At 51.9% G+C, this 20,703-nt stretch overlaps 1 protein-coding gene across 1 annotated transcript in view; it reads right to left on the bottom strand.

Annotated features, from left to right (window-relative positions):
- The window catches only part of MAP4K4 (mitogen-activated protein kinase kinase kinase kinase 4), a 131,896-nt gene extending 112,830 nt beyond the window's left edge, over positions 1–19,066 (bottom strand). Inside the window, exons 1-2 of the mRNA XM_084286926.1 lie at positions 18,947–19,066; positions 18,520–18,585 (exon numbers count right to left, since the gene is read on the bottom strand). Coding sequence (XP_084143052.1) covers positions 18,520–18,585; positions 18,947–19,003 — 123 coding nt within the window. The 5' untranslated portion in view covers positions 19,004–19,066. The remainder of the gene's footprint in view (positions 1–18,519; positions 18,586–18,946) is intronic.
- Between the last annotated feature and the right edge of the window lie 1,637 nt (positions 19,067–20,703).

Below are 20,703 nucleotides of genomic sequence, written 5' to 3' on the forward strand. Positions count from 1 at the left end.
TCTCCTCCTCCTCCTCGTCTGCACAAAGCCACCCGAGCTGGTGAAATCACGGGGAGAGAGGGAGGGAGCACATCTGTCCCAATACAGGGCATCCAACTTCAGCCAGTCACCTCCTGATCGGGGTCTAAGACGGGGCAGATGAATCACCCTGAAGTGTTTATCCCTCTCCCAGCTCTCGGAGGAACAACGTCTGAGTAAATAGGTGAGCCGGAGACATTAATTGCAGACGTCTTGACGTTTAGAAGTGAGAAGGATCTGCACCTAAGGTGCCGAAATTACACCATCATGCTTAGCAAAATAAGATCCTAAGAAAGGAAGGCCAGGAGAAATAAACCACTGGCTCTTCACAGGATGAAAAAGCATACAAATACACCAAGCAGGTATGATTTTTTTTCCATATTCCTTACGTTTCCACCTTTTCCCTGCACTAAGTGCAAACACTCTGGGAAACTACCAGATTTCACTGGAACTTCACAAGCATCGCACCTCTCTGTTTCAGTGGGTCAAAAACCTGTATCCGTGACTCCCATTAAGGTACAGAGCACGTCACAAAAATAGCCACATTTAAATAAGCACGGTTGTGTAACATCACGCAGCAGAGCTCCCATACAGCCTGGCTTATTCCTGCTAGCCTGGATAGAAGGGGCAGGTTATAATTACATTAGGAAACCTCTTCTTTAACCCGGAGAGAGAGCCAGAGAAGGTAAACCCTGTCGATATCTCGGCTTTCTCCTCTGTTTTTCTGTTTTGCCTCCGCTGTCAATAAAGGCAGAAATGTGTATCGCAGCACTTAAGCCAGTCCATAATTCACGGCAGCATCCCGAGCCGCTTAGTTCTGTTGTATAATCAGGTCTCCTTGATGCAGCAGGGGACTGCTGTGCAGGCACCGGGAACTCACTGTGCCACTTTCACCATAAGCTGTATTAGACAGGATCCTTTTTCACCTTTATCAACCTGATTGAGCCTTGCATAAACCTACTGATTGAGACAGGGACTAACGATGAATACACGCACATATGTGTCCAAGCAAGAGCAAGGGCAAAAATGTCCAAATCCTGATTTTAAAGCAGCTAGCAGCCTGCCAGAGCAGTTAGCATTCTCTTTAATATGTTAACATGCATGATTTATGTTATTCTGATGTGCAAAACACACACAGCTCTCTCGTACCCTGAAAAATTCATGTTAACTACACAGAGAAGACCAAGCAGCAATGCAGCAGTGAGACCTCTTAGTCAGGAGTTGCATGAAACGCCTGAATAGGAATATTCCACACGTGGCTTTAATCCCACGCTATAATCCCACCCCTTTGCGTGACATCCACCTTTCTACCCTTTTTGGCTTCCTTTTGTTGCCTTACCTATTGTGGAGAGGCAAACTTTTAGTCAAAATCAGCACCTCAGAGGATTTCACCATTCAAACCCTTGGTAAGATGTTGCTCAGTATCTCCAGAAATGAGGAGAAGAATAGATAAAGCACTGCTCGAACAAGACCATTCCAGCAAACTCTGATTTGCTTTTTGCTATTTTCTAGCCCACATGAATATTTAACCCCCATGATTTAAAAAAGAAACAATTTGGGGCTCAATTTACTGCAATTTTGTAAAAGGAAAGTTTAACACAGAGACCTAACTTCTGAAAATATGGTGTGGAAGTGATGTATACAACAACTGAGCATTGTCCTGCTGAAAATCCCTACCATAGTACTTCAGTACTGTTGTGGGAATGACTTTGGGCCCACACAGCAGCCATCCTGGTGCAAACATCTCCTCTACCAACCACTGACCTTCCTGAATCAAATTTTAAAGCACAAAACCCACAGCTCGGGTCCTAACTGAGGTTCAGCAGCCACTGAAGGTCACCCTGATGTGGTCCTGGGCTCAGCCCAGCAAAACTTGAGGACAGCTGGAACACAAAGAGTGACAATAACCTGAAACCACTGCTGGTCCTCAATCCCTGACTTAGTGATTTCGGGCAAACAACAGCTCAGCATTTCCTGAGTTTCTACCATCTACCAACAAAGGCTAAGCCGAGGCAACAGCCTCCTTAGGAAAACAGTTACAAAGCCTTCCCCCAGTTTAGCATTTTTAATTTCTGTTTAAGGTGATTAGATCCGCGATTTGGAAGTTGGGCAGACCGTGAGATGAAAAGGCAAGCGCGAGGCTCCAGGTCAGGATTAACCCCGGTGGCAGCACGTCAAGGTAAAGGAGTTCATTTTCAAAGCAGCAATCTCCCTCGGAGCAGGCAGCTTAAAGCCAGTGCCTGGCATTGCTGTTTTCTCATTATCGCTTCCTCTGAGGTACAACAGTTTAGAAGGAAAAAGGAAACAAAGCAACACTTCATCACCATATACCCATAATACGGCACACCCAGCTCTTGCCCAACTAAAAACACCTCTGAAGCTTTTCCCGATAAGCCAAGTAAAGCAGGCAACAGAAACACCGTGGGGATGTGCTTTTGAGGACGGGGAAGAGGAGAAATATCCCTAACAGTCGCCACAGTGTTCCTTGATTTTTCCCGCGAAAGGAAATGATTTTGTCCTTAGCTGATATAGAAGAGACGGTTTGGACTTGTAACCTACTGGCAAGCCTGATAAAGGAGGCAAACAAGCTTTGTGTTCTCATTGAGCGCGGTGTTTACAGAAGAATTTGGCTCCTTCTGTCCCTCAGTCCTTCGCTGGGGGCAGACTGGCACCTCCCAGCAGGAATGTCTCCATTCAGTGCTGAGGCACCTTTTTTTTCCTGAAATTTTGCAGCCCAGGCCCCAGCAGCCCGCGGGGGTTTGACAGAAGGGCACGTCGGGAAGGAAACCTGGGATCAGAGAGTCCACAGAGCGCTGGCTGCGACCTTAAAAAAAAGGATTTTGTGAGTAATTCGACCTTGACTGGTTGCACACCCATCCGAGGGCTTGGCGCAGTGCGGTCAAAGCGGTTGCTGGATGACTCTTATCAAGATGGAATTGGCACCGCTGAACCCTGCCTGAGAGCGAGGGCAACACTGGGCTGGCATGGGCATCACTTCTCGCAGCTCCTGCAGGAGGAAGTCAAACGTGCCAATCACGGCCCCGCCGGGCACCAAACCACAACCAGACGCAAGGTTTGCAAGGACCACCTGCAGAAAGAGCTCACACCCATGCACGCATCTGCATTAAAGCAAAGCCAAACCTGATGCAAACAGCTGGACGCCGCGTTTTAAAAGCTTGTCGGGGGAGCGTGGCCGAGTTGACAGGGCCTCCACAGGAGGAGGACGTGCTTCTCAGGGGGATCCCTGTGAGGCTGGGCTGACGCTGCCTTCTCGGAGGAAAAGGAGAGCTTGCTGGAGCAATTTGCTTAATGCCGCATCTATTTTAAGAGCGGTGACCCAGATCTTTGTTTTGTCAGCAGATGACTTGTATAACAGAGATGAATTGACAAGGAGTTCAACCGGCGTTGGGCAACGCCAAGGTGCTGACAAGCACGGGCAGGTGACGGAGGAAGGTGGCACCACCGGGCTCTTCCACCTGAGCTGCAGCTTCCCAACCTGCCGGCAGCCCGAGGGTCGCCTGTGGCCAGCTTAAAATCTGCCACGGGTATCACCTTATCAGCTGTGTGACCAAACCCACGGGGTAAGCACCGCTCCGGCCACCACCACCACCAGGAAGAGCTGCAGAGACGTTCAGGCCGGGCCAGGATGGCGAGGCGCTTGCCTGGTCTTGAGCACACATTTTTATTAGGGTTGATGAATACGCAACTGAGCTCTTGGCAAACAGAGAGGAGCCACTTCGCCCAGGCCCCAAGTCACGGGGAAATGAGGGCTGTTAGCAGGCAGCTCGGAAAGACAGAGCCAGTCAGGTGGCTGGTATTAGATTTTCTGTCTGCTAAGGCCTTTTGTTTCAGCTGTCTCCAGCATTTCTTAAATACCTACAACCTTATGGAAAACAGACTGGGGAAAGATTAATTTCCCACGTATCGGATACTCTGAAGGACGGGGCATCCAAAGCTCAGATGTCATTGCGGGGAATAAAATTGCAGAAAACATCTCCAGAGAGGGGCTTAACAGGGTATGGGGAAGGTCTCTCAGGAGACAAACAACCACAGATCTGCTTAAAACAGGGGCAAGACTGCAAGCCACCCCCCAGCCTGCACCCCAAGCTGGGTGACAGTATTTTTAGCAGCCCCGCTCTGCCCAGGGACATGCTGATTCCTCACAACAAAACTTTCTGCCCGGCACACCAATGCTTACAAAACATATTTTTTTTTACCCTCCACAGTCCAGAGCCTGCTGGACCAAAGCACGAGTGCTAAAGCAGCAGCAAGAACAGACTGCCTGAAACAGCAACGAGCAACTGCTTCTGGTGTTTGGTTTTTTCCCCTTGACCTCCCTCCGCATTCGGCATATCGTGAACACCACCACGTTGCCTGGCGTAAATTACAACGTGGGGACCCCGTGGGTGCATCTGCTCAGCACAAATCACCTGAGTGCACGGCTCCCTGGGAAGATGAGCTGATGCAAAGGCTGGAAACGCGACCAGGCTGCTGCTCAGCGCCGAGCAGGTGAAAGCTGCGACCTTTGCTCCGCCGGCAGCCGAGGAGAAAGCAAACAGGCTCGGCAGCTACATGCAAACACCCTCCAACTACACCTCCGTGGGAGAGGAACAGCCAGAACCCTGCTGGAAAGGGCACCAAACTCTTCCTAAGCTGAAAAAAAAATAAATGAAATAACTACTAAATCACCGTGGGGGCAGAAAAAAAGGCGGGATGAAGAAAACCATCAAGATCCTGAAGGCTTAAAAATCAGAAGTAATTAAAAGGCAGCAGAATTCGAGTCTACTACAGATTTATCAAATATTTAATGCAGAAAACCCTTAAGCATGCCACTGTCACCCGAGCCTGAGAGAGATGTGCTTCTCTCCTCGCGTACAGCTTAATCTGCTCCCAGGGTGCATTTCTTTGCTCGGTAATTTCAGTTTAAACAGAAATGGACTGCAGATGTGTATTTTAGCTAAAGGACTCCTGCTCAGCACCACTTATCGGTGGCACGAGGCGCCTCGTTTCAGAGGGCACCCTTTCATCCTCCTGCTGCCTCCACGTGAAGCTCCAGCAGTGCAATGCACCCCCAGCGCCCCATCCCCCTGCCCTGATCCACAACCAGTCCCCTCACCGGGAGCATCAGCCACAGCAGGTCAAATTCAGCAGCGCAAGACAAACAGGATCCCCATCCAAGGGCAAAACCCTTTTGAGTTTGCTCTGGCAATCCAAACAGAGGGGTCGAGCTGGAAACGCGCCCTTTCATTTCAAATGTAAACTCTGCCCAAGAACGTGACCCGTTTGCAGTGGGGGAAGTGAACCCCAAGTACCTAAGCACCTACACTATGGCTGAATTTGTTATATAGGAGAAAAAATGATTAAAATGATTAGCAGTGATCAGAACCCTTTGTCTGGTTGGTGCCTTACAGAGGCCAGCACCAGACCCTTCAAGAAACAGCTGTGCCCCCTTGCCTGGGCTTCCAGCTATTTTTCACCCAGCTCTTTCTCCAAGAAACTCAAAGTCCCACGGTAGCCACGTAACAGCCCACACCTTCCACGATTGCCTTTTCAGCCTACAGCAGCGTACAGACACACACCACACCCGAACGATTTTCCTCAGGGATCAGCACAGCTCCTCAACAAATGAATCTCTGCGTCCAGATGGTGCTCTCCACAGAAACTCCTCTAAGTACCTCCTAATACCTAAAAAACAGACTTGGCTCAATCCGCCCACAACTGTCACCTCCTTGCAGAGCAAGGGCTGGGGGGAAGGAGGTAATCTTAAAAAAAAACAGCTTGAGCAATAGATGCTATCGTGTTTTTCCTGAGAAAAGGCTATGTGAATACACTCAACGTTGCAGACGATGGAGTAGGAGAGTTGTGATCTTCATAATTTGTTGCTGGCCACTACCAGGGGGATGACTGCAATATTATACAGCACTGGAAGGACTGAATAAAGATCCAATAGCAATTAGCACACAGTGTTGGACAGGGGATGGACATCAGCTTATTATTCTTCATCCCCCATTGCACAAGCTCTTTCACGCCCTTCCACGTGCCTAAATTCATCCACACTGCAAGGAAAACCTGGATAACTAATTTCACTTCACCTGGAAAACCCAGCAGGCCGGTGCACTGTGAGCACCGAAGCCCAGCATCGCCTGCAGCTCTGCCAGCTGCTCGCCTTGGGATGCCCTGCCCGCATTTGTGGGGCCAAGCAGAACCAACAACGACAACAGGGGCAAAGCTGCAGGCTCAGGGGGCTCATAGAGCCACCCGGCGCTTCTTTGTACCTAAAGGAGCTGAGCATTCAGAAGTTGCATCAAATTTTGGGGAGCCAGAAGCACTGAAATGGTTTAAAACAGAGCAGGGGGTGCTGGTAAAGTGCACGTGTTGCACTTTAGTACACTCTAGAGAAGGTTATTCAAAATTCGTTGTATTGAAATATAAAGCAGCCCTCCCTGGTTTTATCCTCCTGACAAGACGTCTTTTTCACCTGCCACACCCAGCCTGAGAACAAGAATCAGCTGAGCTACAGAGGATCCAGCTCAGCAACGCAAACGTTTTCCTCCCCTGAATAAAATTAACAGCCACCTCCAGCTTAGAAAGAGATGCCTTAAACAAACAGCTGCATCAGAATCAGCAGTGAAATGCCTTGAGAGCTTCTGCTGCAGCCCACACTCTGAAAAGTCATGACTGGGTTCATTTTCATAAGTCTGAAGACACAAGAAAGCGAAATGTTTTGCTAAAATTTGTTCTGCATATGCGTAAGAAAGCTCTCCTCTAGAAATGCTTTTTTTGCAGAAGCAGGCAGAGAAGCAGCACGAAGCCTTTCTCTCTGCAAAAGAGCAGACGGATTGCAGAGGTAGGGCTGGAGGCTGAAAGGGGCAGTCCGAAGCTAACTAGGTCCTGTGTTTTGGGTTTGTTTTCACATCCAGAGTTTCCCAGAAGTCTGCAAGACACCTGCCCTAAACGCCCATCCACAAACTGGTTTAAAAAAATCCTTTGTTCCCATTCCTTTCCACAACCCATCGCTGGTTTGCATCGTGGGGGCAGAGCAAAGGTGAGGGGTTGATGGTGAGCTTGTTTTTCGGCAGGGAAGGCCGGCGGTGCCCGTAGCAGGCGAGCCGCGCAGCATCGCAGGCAAGCCTTTTGTCCTGCTGCTGTGCCGCCTTGCCTCCCCTCCTCCCCCAAAATTGCGAAAACAAAGGACAGCTCGAGACCGAGGGATCTGGGGTTTGGTTTATTACATGCTTAACGGAGCACTGAATTGCTGGTGGTTATTGCCTGCTTTAACTGCTTTCCTTAAAAGAGAAACATGAGTAAACAAGCATGTGTCATGAAAAAGCCCCTATTCAAACAGGAGCTGACAAGAGAAAGAACATCCACGTTTTACAGCTGCTCCTGAACAGTTTTGCAGGCAGGCACCAGCTGAGATGGCAGCAGAGACAAATGCAGAGAAACCCCCAGCTCGTCCCCCACCAGCTCGGGGGTCTCGTCGAGCCCTGGATTTAAGGCCCGAGGTCAGCACACACTCAGGGCTCCAGGCTTAAACTGCAGGTACTTAGCGTGTGCCAGGGGCAGCCTGACTTGTCTAGACAAAGACTTTTGATGCCTTTCAATCAGCACCAAAAACCTTCAGCCTCAAGCCCTTGGAGAGAGCATCCTCAGCCCCATCCCGCCACCCCTCGCCTGAGGAGCCCAAGGCCTGAACCCAAGGCCTGAGTCCTCCAGCAATGAGGACAAAGGCCACAGTGACCCCCCCAGCCCAAATTCGGTGACAGACACTGCCATCCGACCCATGTGGGAGCAGGAGACCGTGCTCCTTCACTTTTTGGCTCAGCTGGCAGGCAAAAACCACGACCCCACTGTCCCTCCACACAGGCTGACAGCGCTGCGGGCAGGCTGGGCCTGAGGCCTGGCGCAGGTTTTCCCAATCCCCATTAAAGAAGGGGTTTGTTTAATGGGCTTTCTCTCGGAGAAAGCACAGGTAAGAGAATAGCAGCCAGGTTTATCACTCCTCTCTACCTAATCACCTATTTTGGTGAAACTTGTAAGGTTTTTAGGCCTCCACCCCATACCAAGTCACCAGCTCAAGTCAGCCCAGAGGTTGAAAAATTGTGGAGGACAGGCTAAAAGTGACCGAGCCTCATTTCTTTGGAAAGCCAGGGTAAAAAGAAACCGCAAGAAAAAAAGATCTAAAGGAGGTGCAGAATGCATGTGGAGAAACACATTAATGAAAAAACAAACAAACCTCACATTGGCAGAGCTGCAGCCAGTACCAGAGGTCACACGGATTTAACTATACCCCTGCTATTTGTTAGTTACTTTGGTACCAAAAAAAGAAAAGAAAATAGAAGAAAGCCACAGACAAGCCCAGAGGAAGAAATGAAATGCAAAGGATGAGTGTAGAGTTTAGAGGAAGGGAGCAGTGCAGGAGGAACTCACCCACATCAGATGAGTATGAGGGAAGGGTGAGAAGAACAAAACAAGCCACACAAAGGGAGACAAACCTCTTGAAAAGAGACAAACAGAGGAAAGAAAACTCATCCTAGGAGGAAAGATTAAATCTTTAAGACATGAGGCACTACTGAGAAGTGATATTTCTAGAAAATAATACCTTTTACACACCTAAACACTGCGATAAGAAGGATTACCTCTACCATACCCTTATTCCATCGCACTTGTTTTTCTCCCAAATGACATTTACGCCTCTTAAATTATGAATTCAGAGGCAGCCTGCATAATCGGTGAAGAACATTATTCCCGCAGGCCTACGACAGCAAAAACATTCAAAACATTTCCCTCGTAACATCCAAATTATGAAATCGAGTATTTGGGGAAGAGAAGGCTGGCTCGGGCCCTCACAAGACTTTTTCTGACGTCGTGCAGAAAGGTTCCCGAAACTAGGTGGTTTTGCTGATGGCTGTGATTCAGACCCAAGTCCCTAGTCATTTCAGCGTGCTGTTTTTATCATCTTTCAAAACTGTCCGTAGGCACTATTAAAAGAAACCCACAGACTCCGGCATGGCAGAGGCAAACCCAGTCTGTGCTTTGCAAAGAAACCCAGGACCGAGCATCCCTGCACAGCCCCATCCCTCTCCCACGGGAGCAGCACGGCAAGGTCAGGTTATGAGCTGGGCTCTCTGGGAAACGCTGAGAACTGCTGCTGGATACCCGGAGCACAATCTGCACACATTAAAAAAAAAAAAAAAAGGAACAGCCCTCGAAGGCGGACGAGCTATTAAATTTTTACTAGGTGAAATGTTTACCAAAATAAATCTAGTCCTTTCCACCCTTCCTTATTATCATAACACATATGGTAAGTGACATACAATTAATGGAGCTTTAAACCAGGAGTTCTTGGAAGGCAAACGCACTCTCAGCTTCTCAGCTAGCCTTGATAAAAAGCCAGTTCCTGACAAAGGGCAGCAGTGCAAGTGGCTTTATGAGACTCCCTGATTACCGGGTACCCCCCGCTCTTACGAGGCACACCAGCCACATGCAGAGAGGTGAGGAAGGCTCTTCCAGCACCCACACGGGCAACAAGAGTTTCAGCTCCTCCTCTCTTACGTGTATCCGCCCAGCAGTGAGCTGACATGAACAGTGTTGTGACATTTCAATACCCAAGGCTACTCGGTTCCTTTCTGCACTCCCAAGGAGCTCTGAGCTGAGGTGATGCTGTCTTTACAGACCTGACACGCAGTTCACATTTCCTTTTCCCATCTTCTCCTACCCGAGCTACAGAGACGGGGTGCTTTCAGCACAGCCCCATGCAAGGCAAGCATCTCTCTGTAACCTGGGAAGTAACCAGATACTTCCCAAGGTGTTTCAGAGATCTGCCTAACCTTCCCTTCTCCTTTCTGCAATAGGGAATCCTACTGCTGGGGAGCACAAAGCAAAACTCCCCTCCTAAGCTTCCCCTTTCCCACACAGCACCATAGGTACACAAAACCTATTTCCTTATAGCATGAGAAGACGCTGACACAATCAGGTTATCCAAATGCTAGGAGGTAACAGCAGCAAAAGAAGAAGACACTGCCAAGTCACATCCTGGGTGCCACCTTGAAGGAGGCAAGGCCTTAGATCTGGTGGGCTGGTTCCCTTGCCCACTTCTCTTTTCCTTTCCCAAAACCACATAGAAAGCGCTACCACCACACCCAGCGCGTGAGGAAGCATCTCCAAACTCAGCAACTTAAGCAGAAAGAAGTCCGGTCGATAACTAATATATTTTTATTCCTGAGGAGGAAACCAGAGCACTCTTCCATTACCTCAGAGGAAACCTAAGGAAAGGTAGCATTACTCAGGGCTGATTTACTGCCTCCAGCCATTCATAAAACCATAAAGCCAGTGACATATAAAACAAGCAGCTCATTCACAAGAGCTCTTTGATCTTAAATACAAATAAAATTAGGTCAATATTAAAGATTTTCATTCCTTGCCATATAAGACTTCCACAAAGGCTCAGGAAAGCTTTTCCCATCCATCTCTTTTAACACTCAAGTTATTTAGAAACTCACATTTCTTTCACATGACTTCAAACATGTCCTCGACATCCACTTGTCATCGCTCCAGGATTTAACCCTTAGAAGGCACAGGACACCGTGCAAAGACTTCTCCGGGACCCCCAAGGTAAGATCAGAGAGTTTTATTTGGTTTCAGGTGGAAGAAAGGAGGGAGCTAAGGGCTTAATCTGCTAAAATAAGGAGCGTGGGACAGGCTTGGGGTGCAGCATCGCCTTGCATTTTCGGTTTAGCATGCGTGATTGTGTTAGGGTGGCTTTCAAATTGTATTTATTTGCTTTCTAAATCAACCAAGAGCTCCCATAAACAGCAGAAGGCCCCTGAAGCTATCACCGTAATGCGGTATCTGCTCATAAACGTCAATATACCAATTTTAAAGGTATTAACGCTGACGTTTAGTCATGGTAAAATATCCTAATACCTGCCCCACCTCCTGCACAGACAGCAGCACAGTTAAATGGGAGCAATTCAGCTCAGGGCTTCCTGCAAAAAGGCCTCTTAAACCTATAAACCCGTCGTCTGTAAGGCAGCACGCAGCGATCCTACTGCGAAACGTGGGTAAAGCACACAGGGGGACCACGAGGCTCTCAGCATGAAGTCCTCCTGCTCAATGCCCAAAAACACGCAGCCCTGTCCACGGAGGGGTATTAAGAAACCAGGATGGCAACACCCAGAGCCCTCCCTCTCTTCGGCCAGGGCAAGCATCAAAGCTGACCTCAGCTATGGTTAAGGCAAAGAAGGGATGGTTTCTGATTAAAGCAAGGACCTTCACGCCCAGAGATTTGGATCCTACCTCTGCCACACAGCATCAGTTCCCCATGGTGCTTCCCTCCCACAGCCTCGCTCAGCAGCAAAGCGCAGGGGATGATTTGAGTATCAGGGAAGAAGCACAGGAGAGCTCCGCTTCCTTCTGTGTTTGTAAGGGAGATTTCCATGCAATTCGTGGTTCATTTTAACAAATGGTAGGGAATATGAAACCTCAAACAGTTTGGGAATGTCTGCTGCAGCTGCTGCAGGAACATGAAGGATACTGCCTCCAAAAAGAAAGTGTTAATTAGAGAAAAGATACTCGGGTTTACAACAGATTGGCATTTAAAAATAAGATTCACAACCAGATTCAATTCTACTAGGCAAGCTTGCAGCTACAGAGAAGCAATACAACGACAGAAAAAAAAAAAACAAAACAGGTTGGATGGGAAAGGATACCTTAGAGAAGAAGCACACCTTTGAAAAACACTGCTTGGATGTCAGGCACTTAATTACAGCCCTTATCAACACCATCAAAAGAGCTGGAGTATTTCTGTAATTCTGTCCTGTAAAACAGTAACCCAGAATAAACGCACTCTCTGTAACAACGTAATTCATCCAAACAGAGAAGATCCTGCTGCTTACAGCTGAGGGCAGGCAGCGGGAGCCACCCCGTGCGTGGCATGGGGCAGGGGCACTCTGTCCAGCCTCAGATTATCTACAAGACCTACATTTCAGACCCTAGGTTCCCACTACGATGAGCGGGCACAGGCAGAGTCGTGTAAATAGCGATTTACCTCATCCCAACGTCGGTGATCTCCAGAGCCCATCCGCCTGACCTGCTTCTCTCCACTACGAGCCCTAGAGCACAGGACCGAGTTGTAAATGAGCAACAGGACACGTGTATCTGCAGCTCACCCTGCTGAATGCGTTTTTTTGCCTATCAGTAAAATAAGTGGAGAGACACAGCACTATCTGCTCGCCGGGAAGCACAAAAGAAACGCAATTAGAGCTTCCACTCAGGAAATACCTCGTCAGGACATTCAGACACCACTGTGCCAATTCCCCCAAAAGAAAAATAAGGAGAATAATGAGTTACCATCGTGTTCCTGGGGCCCAGACCCTTTAAGATACACAGAAACAAGCACGGGGTAGAACACTTTACTGTAACACGTTAAGGTCAAAGGACCTTGAGCTTTTCTTTCCTGGTTTTGAAAACAAAACAACCCCGAACCATCAGATGGCTCCAAGTGCAGGGGGCAGGTTTTAGGGAGGTTTATTTTGCTTTGAGCTTACTGTTTAAATCGGAGTGGCAAACTTTTATCCGCTGTCATCCCCCACAGCCACTGTCACAAAATCCTAGGAAGAAGCTATTGAAACTACCGAAGCTTAGCTCAAATTGGCTGCTGTGTTTTTAAGATTTCCAGCAATCTTGAACAGCTCCAAATGCAAAAATTCCAAACAAGAAACGTGCCAGCTTTGAGGTAAACCAGCAGGAGCGGGACTCTTGTGGTGGCAGCACCCGAATGATTACCAATAATCAGATTTGCTGCAAGAATGTCAAGCTGCTGCCGCTCTTTTACCAATTTAAGTGGTGTGGTGAAGGTGATGGGGTACCAGGACCTCGCCAGAAGCCCCCTGGGGCTAAGGGGGCACTCGAGGCACAGCAGGAAGGTGAAGAGTGGCCAGGGCTCATCCCCTCAGCCCAGCAGTCGCGTTGCTGATCCCAGCTGAGCGTGGACCCCCTCCAGCAGCAGCAGCACTGCCTCCAGGACGCATCTCCAGCCCGTGCAGCTCCTCCAGGCACCGGCACAAAGCCCTGAGTCCCCGCATGGAGAGCAGCTCCTATCAGCAGGCCATGGGGCAGCTCCAAAGGGAGGGGACAGGGACACAGCAGATAAGCACCCCAATACCTGTAGGACTGCATCCAGGCACGGAGCCTTACCACAGCAGCGGGTTGGGTGACGAGGCAGGCTGCTCAGGGCTTGTTGGCACTTGCAGTGTCCTGTCTGAATGCCTGCAGTGACAGCAGCTACGGTGGCAGGGCAACCCAGGGAGGTGCAGCGTGCCTGGGAGAGAAGCACCTCGCCAGGAGCACTCAACCATCTCCCCCAGATGACATCCCTCGTCGTGGCACACGGACACAGCCCGGCTAGGTGGGGTGAGGCAGGTCTCCTCAGCACAAAAAGGCGTGTAAATAAACCTTCCTTCAACGTGCAGGAGTCCAAAGCGTGGCTGGCTAGCGAAAGCAGAAGGCTCCTCGATTGCCATGGGTAAGACTGATCTCTTTCATAATATATATGCATATTTACAATGTCTTTCTACTGACAACGAAGCTGTCTTGTTCTTATATTGAGCAGTTTCCTCCACGCTGCCTTTGTTTCCCACAGGTATGCATTGCCTACTAATCCTCAGCGTTTAAGCCAGCATCTCCTTCATCAGCAGCCAGTTCCCGCTGTAAATTCACCTTCAGCCAGGCTGCTTTCCTCCGAGCTGTGTCACCGTCTCCTCCCAGCTCCGGATTTTCCCATGCGTTTGGTCTTCTGCTTGGCAGCACGATGCAAGATCGAGCAGGAGGAGGACATGGGAAAACCCTCAGGAGAAGCCAACGCCCTTCAGAAAACGGAGAAGCCCACTCCAGCCGTACGTCCACCTGATCCTTAGTCAAGGTCCCCTTGGGCTTTCAGGCTGCTTCAGTGCTGCTTCTCCCGGCCTTCCCCATCAGCAGCAAATTAAATCCAACGCCACCGAGGTCAAATCGCAGCTCCTCGATGCATTGAGAGCTGCAGCTTGCACTTGGCTGCGGGACAGCAAAGCCCAGGAGGGCCCAGGGACTGCTCTGTCTGCGGGGCTATCGTGTCTCCAGCCTGTAATCACTCCTCCTCCAGAAAGCTGCTCTGTCCTTGCTCTCACGCCGAAAACAGATAACCGCAGAGGTTCTGGCTGCTCTGTGATCAGTGCCATACTTCGTGCCTCTGTGCGAGTTGTTTCCCGCTGCATCCGAGGCAGGAAATACACTTTGACAGTAATATCGAGATGCAATGTGCAAATCTCTGTGTCTCCAACATTTAAAGTTACCTCACAGCTCCCAAGCAGTTTGCACAGTTGATTTTTTCCCTCCCCATTCATGAAGCTGATTCCTTTTAGCACCAACAGCATCTTTTATTTTTGAGCCTGTGCCGATCCGAGGAACAATCAGGGACCCGTAACGCTACAAACCTAAGGTATTTGCTAAGAAACCCCCTGTGCAAGGCTCTGAGATCCCCTCCCAAGTCCACGTCTCGTTCAAGTGCGTTGAATTCTTTCCACCAGCCCCAGCAGGAGCTGGACGGGGACCCAAAATAACGCCGCAGATAAGGATCTGACTGTAACTTCTGACTACAGGCAGGCTCCCATTGTGCGAGTCGCTGCTATTGAGCCGAAATACCAACGGCAGCCAAAGGCAAGGAGAAACGCTTCTGGAGGAGCCAGAGCGTGCAGCCAGAAACGTGCAACGGGGGAAACCAAAAATGCCACTTTTCTCCAAGGAAAACGTATCCCGAGAGAGGAGGTAGACGAACGGCCGGGCTGACACCGCGCTTGCAACAGAAAGCACCAACTGAAAGGAAAACGGCTGGAACACGATGTGTGTACACACAAACACACAGCACACCACATGAGGAACGTCAGCCAGCCTGCTGGCCCAAGGATTTTATGCTAAAAAACCTACACAACGAAGGAAGGCGGGGAAACGAACACCTCTTCTAATATGGGATCCCCCTTGGGATCTTCCTACAGCAAATAATAATAATAATAATAATAATAAATCCCTAGGAGTCAGTGTAAGACTCTGGACTGCATTTTGTTACATCCATCACCCCCAAGCACTGCACAAAGCTCCCGAGGGCCAGGGCCCCTTCGAACGACATTAACAGAGGGTCCCTGCCCCAGGATTTAGCACAAGGTGCCAAAAAAAAAAAAAAAAAAAAGACATTTTGACAAACAGACAGATGGACCGGGGGAGGAAGAATGAGAGGGACATGTGGTTACCCACAATTGGCAGGTCGCTTTCTTTTCTCTTTTTAATAAAAATAAATATCAGTAATCCCCACTGGCCACCTGCCTGGCTGATGTATACTTAATTAAGGAGGATTCAAGCGATGGGAACCGATCAGAAGTTCAGCAAATTTGGGGTAAGGTTGGGTAGGGGGGGGTTAAGGGCTGCAGCTAACCACAGGACCCAGAGGAATGCCACTCTCCACTCTCGTTCCAGCCACCCTCTGGCCCTCCCTGCTTTCTCCAAGAGTAAATTCCCACTCGGGGAGAGAATTCCTGCAAAATAGGAAGGGAAGAGGAGCAGTTGGCAGGCAGTGACCTCAGCGCTCCTCGGCACGGCTTGCCCTCAGAGCGATAAGGCTGGAATTGTGTTGGTGTTTAACCAGATCATTTCAATCCACAATGAGGGCCCTTTAGCAGCCAGAGCAAGCACGGGGAGAAGGGAGAAATGAAAAAAAAATAATAATAAATCCGCCGAGTTTGTGCAGAACAGCGAGCACTGGGCTGTCCCCCTGCCCCCCGACGCGGCCACCTTACAGGCCAGGCAGCAACAGGGCGTCCTCGGCGTGGGAAAACATCTACCCGAGTTTTAATTTATTTTCAAATCAGCATTTAAACGATCGCATCTGACATCATTTCCTTTTATGAGCCAGCAGCTAGACAATATGCATCATTTACATGCACTTTTGGAAGGCTGCTCCGTAAATCAACACAAGGAGCCCTCAGTGCGAGTTAACCATTGCGAGGCTCCCGGGGAGCCACCCCGGCCTGCGTTGGGGGCAATTGGGGGCATCGGCCCTAATTCTGAGCTTTCTGGTACAATCACACGAGGGCTGCTCCTGTCCTGGGGGCACACGGAGCTCATTTCGGCCCTGATTCACCTCCGGGTAACGTCTTCTTTGTCACGCAGCGCTGACAAGGCTCCTTGACACACCAGCGGGGTTAGGACGATGAAAATTACGTCCGCGCTGCGGACTGGAAGCAGAGCAGCCCAAAACTTCGCATTTTCGAGCTTCGTGCCCCACCGAATGGCTGAAACCCCAGAAACACGCCGCTAGACACCTCCGGGCCACCTGCAGCGAGCGCAACCCAGGCGGAGAAAGGCCAAAATCACCCCACGGCACCTGGAAGGAGACCCCCGGCGGGGCCGGGGCACCCCCGGGGTGCCGAGCGGCGAGACAAAGAGATAAGCCCGGAGATAACGTCATGCCCTCTCCCCGCGGTGGCAGGTAGCCAGCCAATCCTGCCGCCAGCGCCCGGCTGACATCAGCGCCGCTGCCGACACCGACGCCGAAAAGGGGCTCGAGGGAGAGAGGGAGGAAGGCTCGGCCTTTTCCCTCAGCCCCTCCGAAGCCCGCCCAGGGCACACATGCAGCCTCTGGTGGCTCTGGAGGGATTTTCCCCGGCAGCACGGTGGCTGCGAATAGTCAAACGCCACTGCAGGGCCTACTGGCATTCCCATTTCGGAGCTGTTTTGGTTTTCAGAATAAAACCGAGCCTGAATCACGAGAAGAAAGTTACGTCCAGCCCTGCGAGGCGTCCACACCTCGCGTGCAAACGCATGCGAAGCGAAGACAGAGGGGCACCAAGCGGCTGCGCGCATCCTGACGTTCGCACCTGCCCCCCCAGCAGGGTCTGGCAGCCTCCCCAGCCATTTCCTTCACCCCCGCCTCCAGCTACAAAGCAGGAGGAAACAGCGCTGCCACTATCGAAACTGAGAGGAAGGAGGGGAAGCCTGGTGGCACAGGCCAGGCAGGAGCTGCCCCCAAAACCTCCCGGCCCTTCCGTATCCACAAGCACGTGCGCTGAGGTTTGCTCCTCCCGCAGCTTCGCCCCGAGAGCTGCCCCACGCGTCAAGGGAGCGAAATTCACAATTTCCAGGCTGAAGACAGTTAAAGCCAAGCAGGACTTTGCTACTTAAGCCGAAGCATTAGCCAGTAAGCCGTGAAACAATGCGCCAAATTGCAATAATTAACAGGAGGGGATAAAGTCACACATTCACGCCCTGCGATTTTTCCTATGAAGGGTTCGGGTGACGCAAGCTCTGGAGCAGAAGGATTGCAGGGAAAAAAAAAAAAAAAAAAAGAAAAAAAAAAAAAGATTAAATGGCTGAGCACGGGCGGGTGGTGTCAAAGTGCAGCTCCCAACCCACTTTCGGAGCCGTGCAGGGTTTTGCAGCCCTCTGCCAAGCGGGGCAGCCTGGCCACTGCCCTGCCAGCCCCGAGATGCACGCTGCGGGGCCGGGCTGTGTCCCGAAGGCTGAGGTTCACGCCCTCAAAACAAACTGACATGTGTTTCGCTCGCAGAAGACACACCGAAGTGCTTCGGCTGCTTGCCCCAGCAGCATCTCACCGTCAGGGAAGCCTTAAAAATGACACCGCCTTCTTTATCAGCACAAAAAAAAAACAAGCAGCTAGGGGTATCGAGCTCCTTTCTTTCAGTTATCTCGCCTTCCCTCTGCAAATTCTCCCTGCGTTTCTAGTTTAAGGCAAGCTCCTTCCGTCTGCGAGTATTAGGGCTGTGTGAATAATTAGTCATCCTGGGAGCTGCCACTCGCTGCAAAGTCATGCAATCTCGGGATTTGTTTGTTCCACTGACTTGCACGCTGGAAAGGGGAAAAGGGAAAAAAAAAAAAAGAAAAAAAAAAAAAAAAGGAGCAAAGCCGCCGAGTTTCACACCCACATGGGCACTCTCCCGTTTCTATTTTCTAAAAGTCATCCACTCGCCGAACAGGTTATTCTGGGGATCCTCATTCTCACCAAACCAATCTGCCTCGCTTATCTGATCGCCGCCCGGCGTGGCGTGCCCCCCGCCGCCCCGCTCGCCCCGGACCCCTTCAGCCTCGCTGCTCCGAGGGTTTTCCAGCGAGGGAGCCGGGTGACAACCCCGGGGGAGGCCGGTGCCTTTGTCTCGAGCCGCAGCAGCGGCAGCAGCTCCCCGTCAGGGCTCCCCGAGCGATTCGGGAGAAGCCCCGGGAGCTATTTCTAGGGCTCGGACACGCTCTGACAGCAGCCGCCCAGCTCGGCCTTTTCTCTGGGGGCACCCAGGGCTGCTCCATCGCTTCGGGGGCGTGCCGGGCAAGGCGTTGAAGCCCCTTTTTGCGAAGCAGGAGCCCAAGGGCCGGCCAACTCGTCGCGCCAAGGCCAAGGCCACGGCTCCTGTCAGAGCCCCGTGGGCAGCGCCGGCGAGCCAGGAGCGAAATTCCGCCACAAACCTTGTAGACTTGCCCGTACGTGCCATTGCCAACCACTTCCACCAGCTCGAAAATCCCGGCGGGGTCCTAGAAAAGAGGGGAAAAGGGTGGGGGGGGGGGGGGAGGGCAGAGGGAAGGAAAAAACAAGAGCGGGGTTACGTTTCGGCCGGCCGATGGCTGCTGCCACAGCCCCAGCCAGGCGTGCTGCGCTGCTGGCGGCGTGCAGCTGTTGCGCCCTGCTTCTCCCCGCACATGCCAACGCATGCAAACAAAGGAAAGCAGCCCAGGGCCGGGCTCAGCCCCCCACAAACCCTTCCAGCACCCCTCCGGGGGGCTCCCCGCACGCCCACCCGGCCCCACAGGGAGCCCGACCCCGGCCCTCGACCCCCATCATGGGGGGGGACCCCCCCCCTCCGGGCCGCTGCCCGCCCCCAGCCCCGGAGCTCACCCGCAGGGAGGACAGGTCGATATCCACCAGACTTTTCGCAGGAGAATCGTTCGCCATTTTCCCGTCTCTTCCTTTTCTTTTCCTTGATTTTCTTTTATTTTTTTGTGTTGTTGTTTCCTCTCGGCGTTAAATAACAGCGGCGCCCCCCCCCCCCCCCCCTTTCCTTCTTTCCTCCTCTCCTCCCCGAAAATATATAAAAAAAAAAGCCGTGAATGGCGCGGGGCTCCTCTTCTTATTTGGGGTTTTTTTGTTTCTTTTTTTTTTTTTTTCCTTTTTTTCTTTTATCTCCTGCCCTTCCCTTCTTCTTCACCCCAGCCCCGCCGGGTTGAAACTCTCCAGCATTGGGAGGGGTTGGCGGGGGGATGATGGATAGATGGATGGGTGGTGGGAGGAGGAGGAGGAGGAGGAGGAGGGGGAGAGGGAGGTGAAGGCAGGCGGGGAAGGGAAAGGAAGGGAAGGAGGGGAGGAAAGGGAGGGAAGGAGCCGAGGAGAGGGGGAAGGGGGTGCCTCCCGGAGGGGCTCCGAGCTCGCTGGGGGTCCCGCAGGGTCCCCGGGGCTCACACCATGGCGCGGCGGCCGGAGGAGGAGGAGGAGGAGGAGGAGGAGGAAGAGGAGGAGGAAGAGGAGCGGTGCCGGGGCCGGCAGGCTGTGGTGGCAGCCTCGGGGTGCTCCCAGAGCCCGGGCATGGCCCGGCCCAGCCCGGCTCGGCTCGGTCACACCGGCAGGAGGTGGCAGCCCCGGCCCCGCTGTCGCATGTGGGGGCTGACGCCCAGCGCCGCGGCGGGGCTGGGAGAGGGCTCGGCTGTGAGGCAGACAAAGATAGCCGGGGCGGAGGGAGGGAGGGAGGGAGGGGAGGAGAAAGGAGGGAGGAGGAGAAGGAGGAGGAGTGAAAAGGGCTGCAAAATACACGGCGAGCTGAGGGAGGGAGGGAGAAAACAGCTCCCCCTTCCCTTCTCCGACAGGAAAAACCGGCGGAGGGGCGGCCGCAGCGAAGCACTGCCGGGTGAGGGCGGGCAGGGAGGCGCCAGCCACGGGCGACCCATGGGTGCCCATGGGGTGGCTCTCCCCAGGGCTGCCCTGCGCCCTCCCGCCCCAAAATCCCCCCCTGGAAACCCCCCCCTGCCTCCTATGGGGCTCTGAGGGGGGAAAAAGGGAGCCCAGGCTTGGTGGCGAGCCCTCCAAAGGGCGTTGTGTCCCCTTATGCACCGCCACCGAGGCCTGGGCTAGCTGGAAATCTTTTTCCACGTCATGTGGCAAAATCTCCTTCACCTCCCTCTCTGCTTGCAGCCCCAAAGGGCAGTCGCAGGGAGGTGTAAAGCTTGGCAGGCCCCGGCTGTCCTTGAGGTGCGTTCCCCGCCTGCCAGAGGCCGGGCTGCGTTTCCTGTGGGAACCAAGGTTTTCCTGTCTCCTCGGCCCCAACCGCAGCCTTGCATATACATGGCTGCGAGTATCGCAGCGACACGCTTCAACAGAGCGAACCTGTTGAGCAGAAAGTGCGAGGAGGAATTACCATAGCAGCTGTAATGGTGCGCTGCCTTCTGCAAAGGAAGCCGACTCGGGCCCAGACCCTGCAAATGTTTTTATTTTTTCTTTTTAGGGGAAATCACAGGAAGGCAGATGGGTTCGGATGGGCTGCGTCCATCCCCGTGCGCGCACGCAGCGGTGGGATGGGGTCGAGATGCACAGTGGGTTTTAAAATCAGGTCTGCACAGAGATTTACTGTCGAGGGCTTGCTCTGCGTTACGTGGCGTCTTTAA

Source organism: Netta rufina (assembly GCF_964035555.1).
Source record: "Netta rufina genome assembly, chromosome: 1".
Classification (NCBI taxonomy): domain Eukaryota; kingdom Metazoa; phylum Chordata; class Aves; order Anseriformes; family Anatidae; genus Netta; species Netta rufina.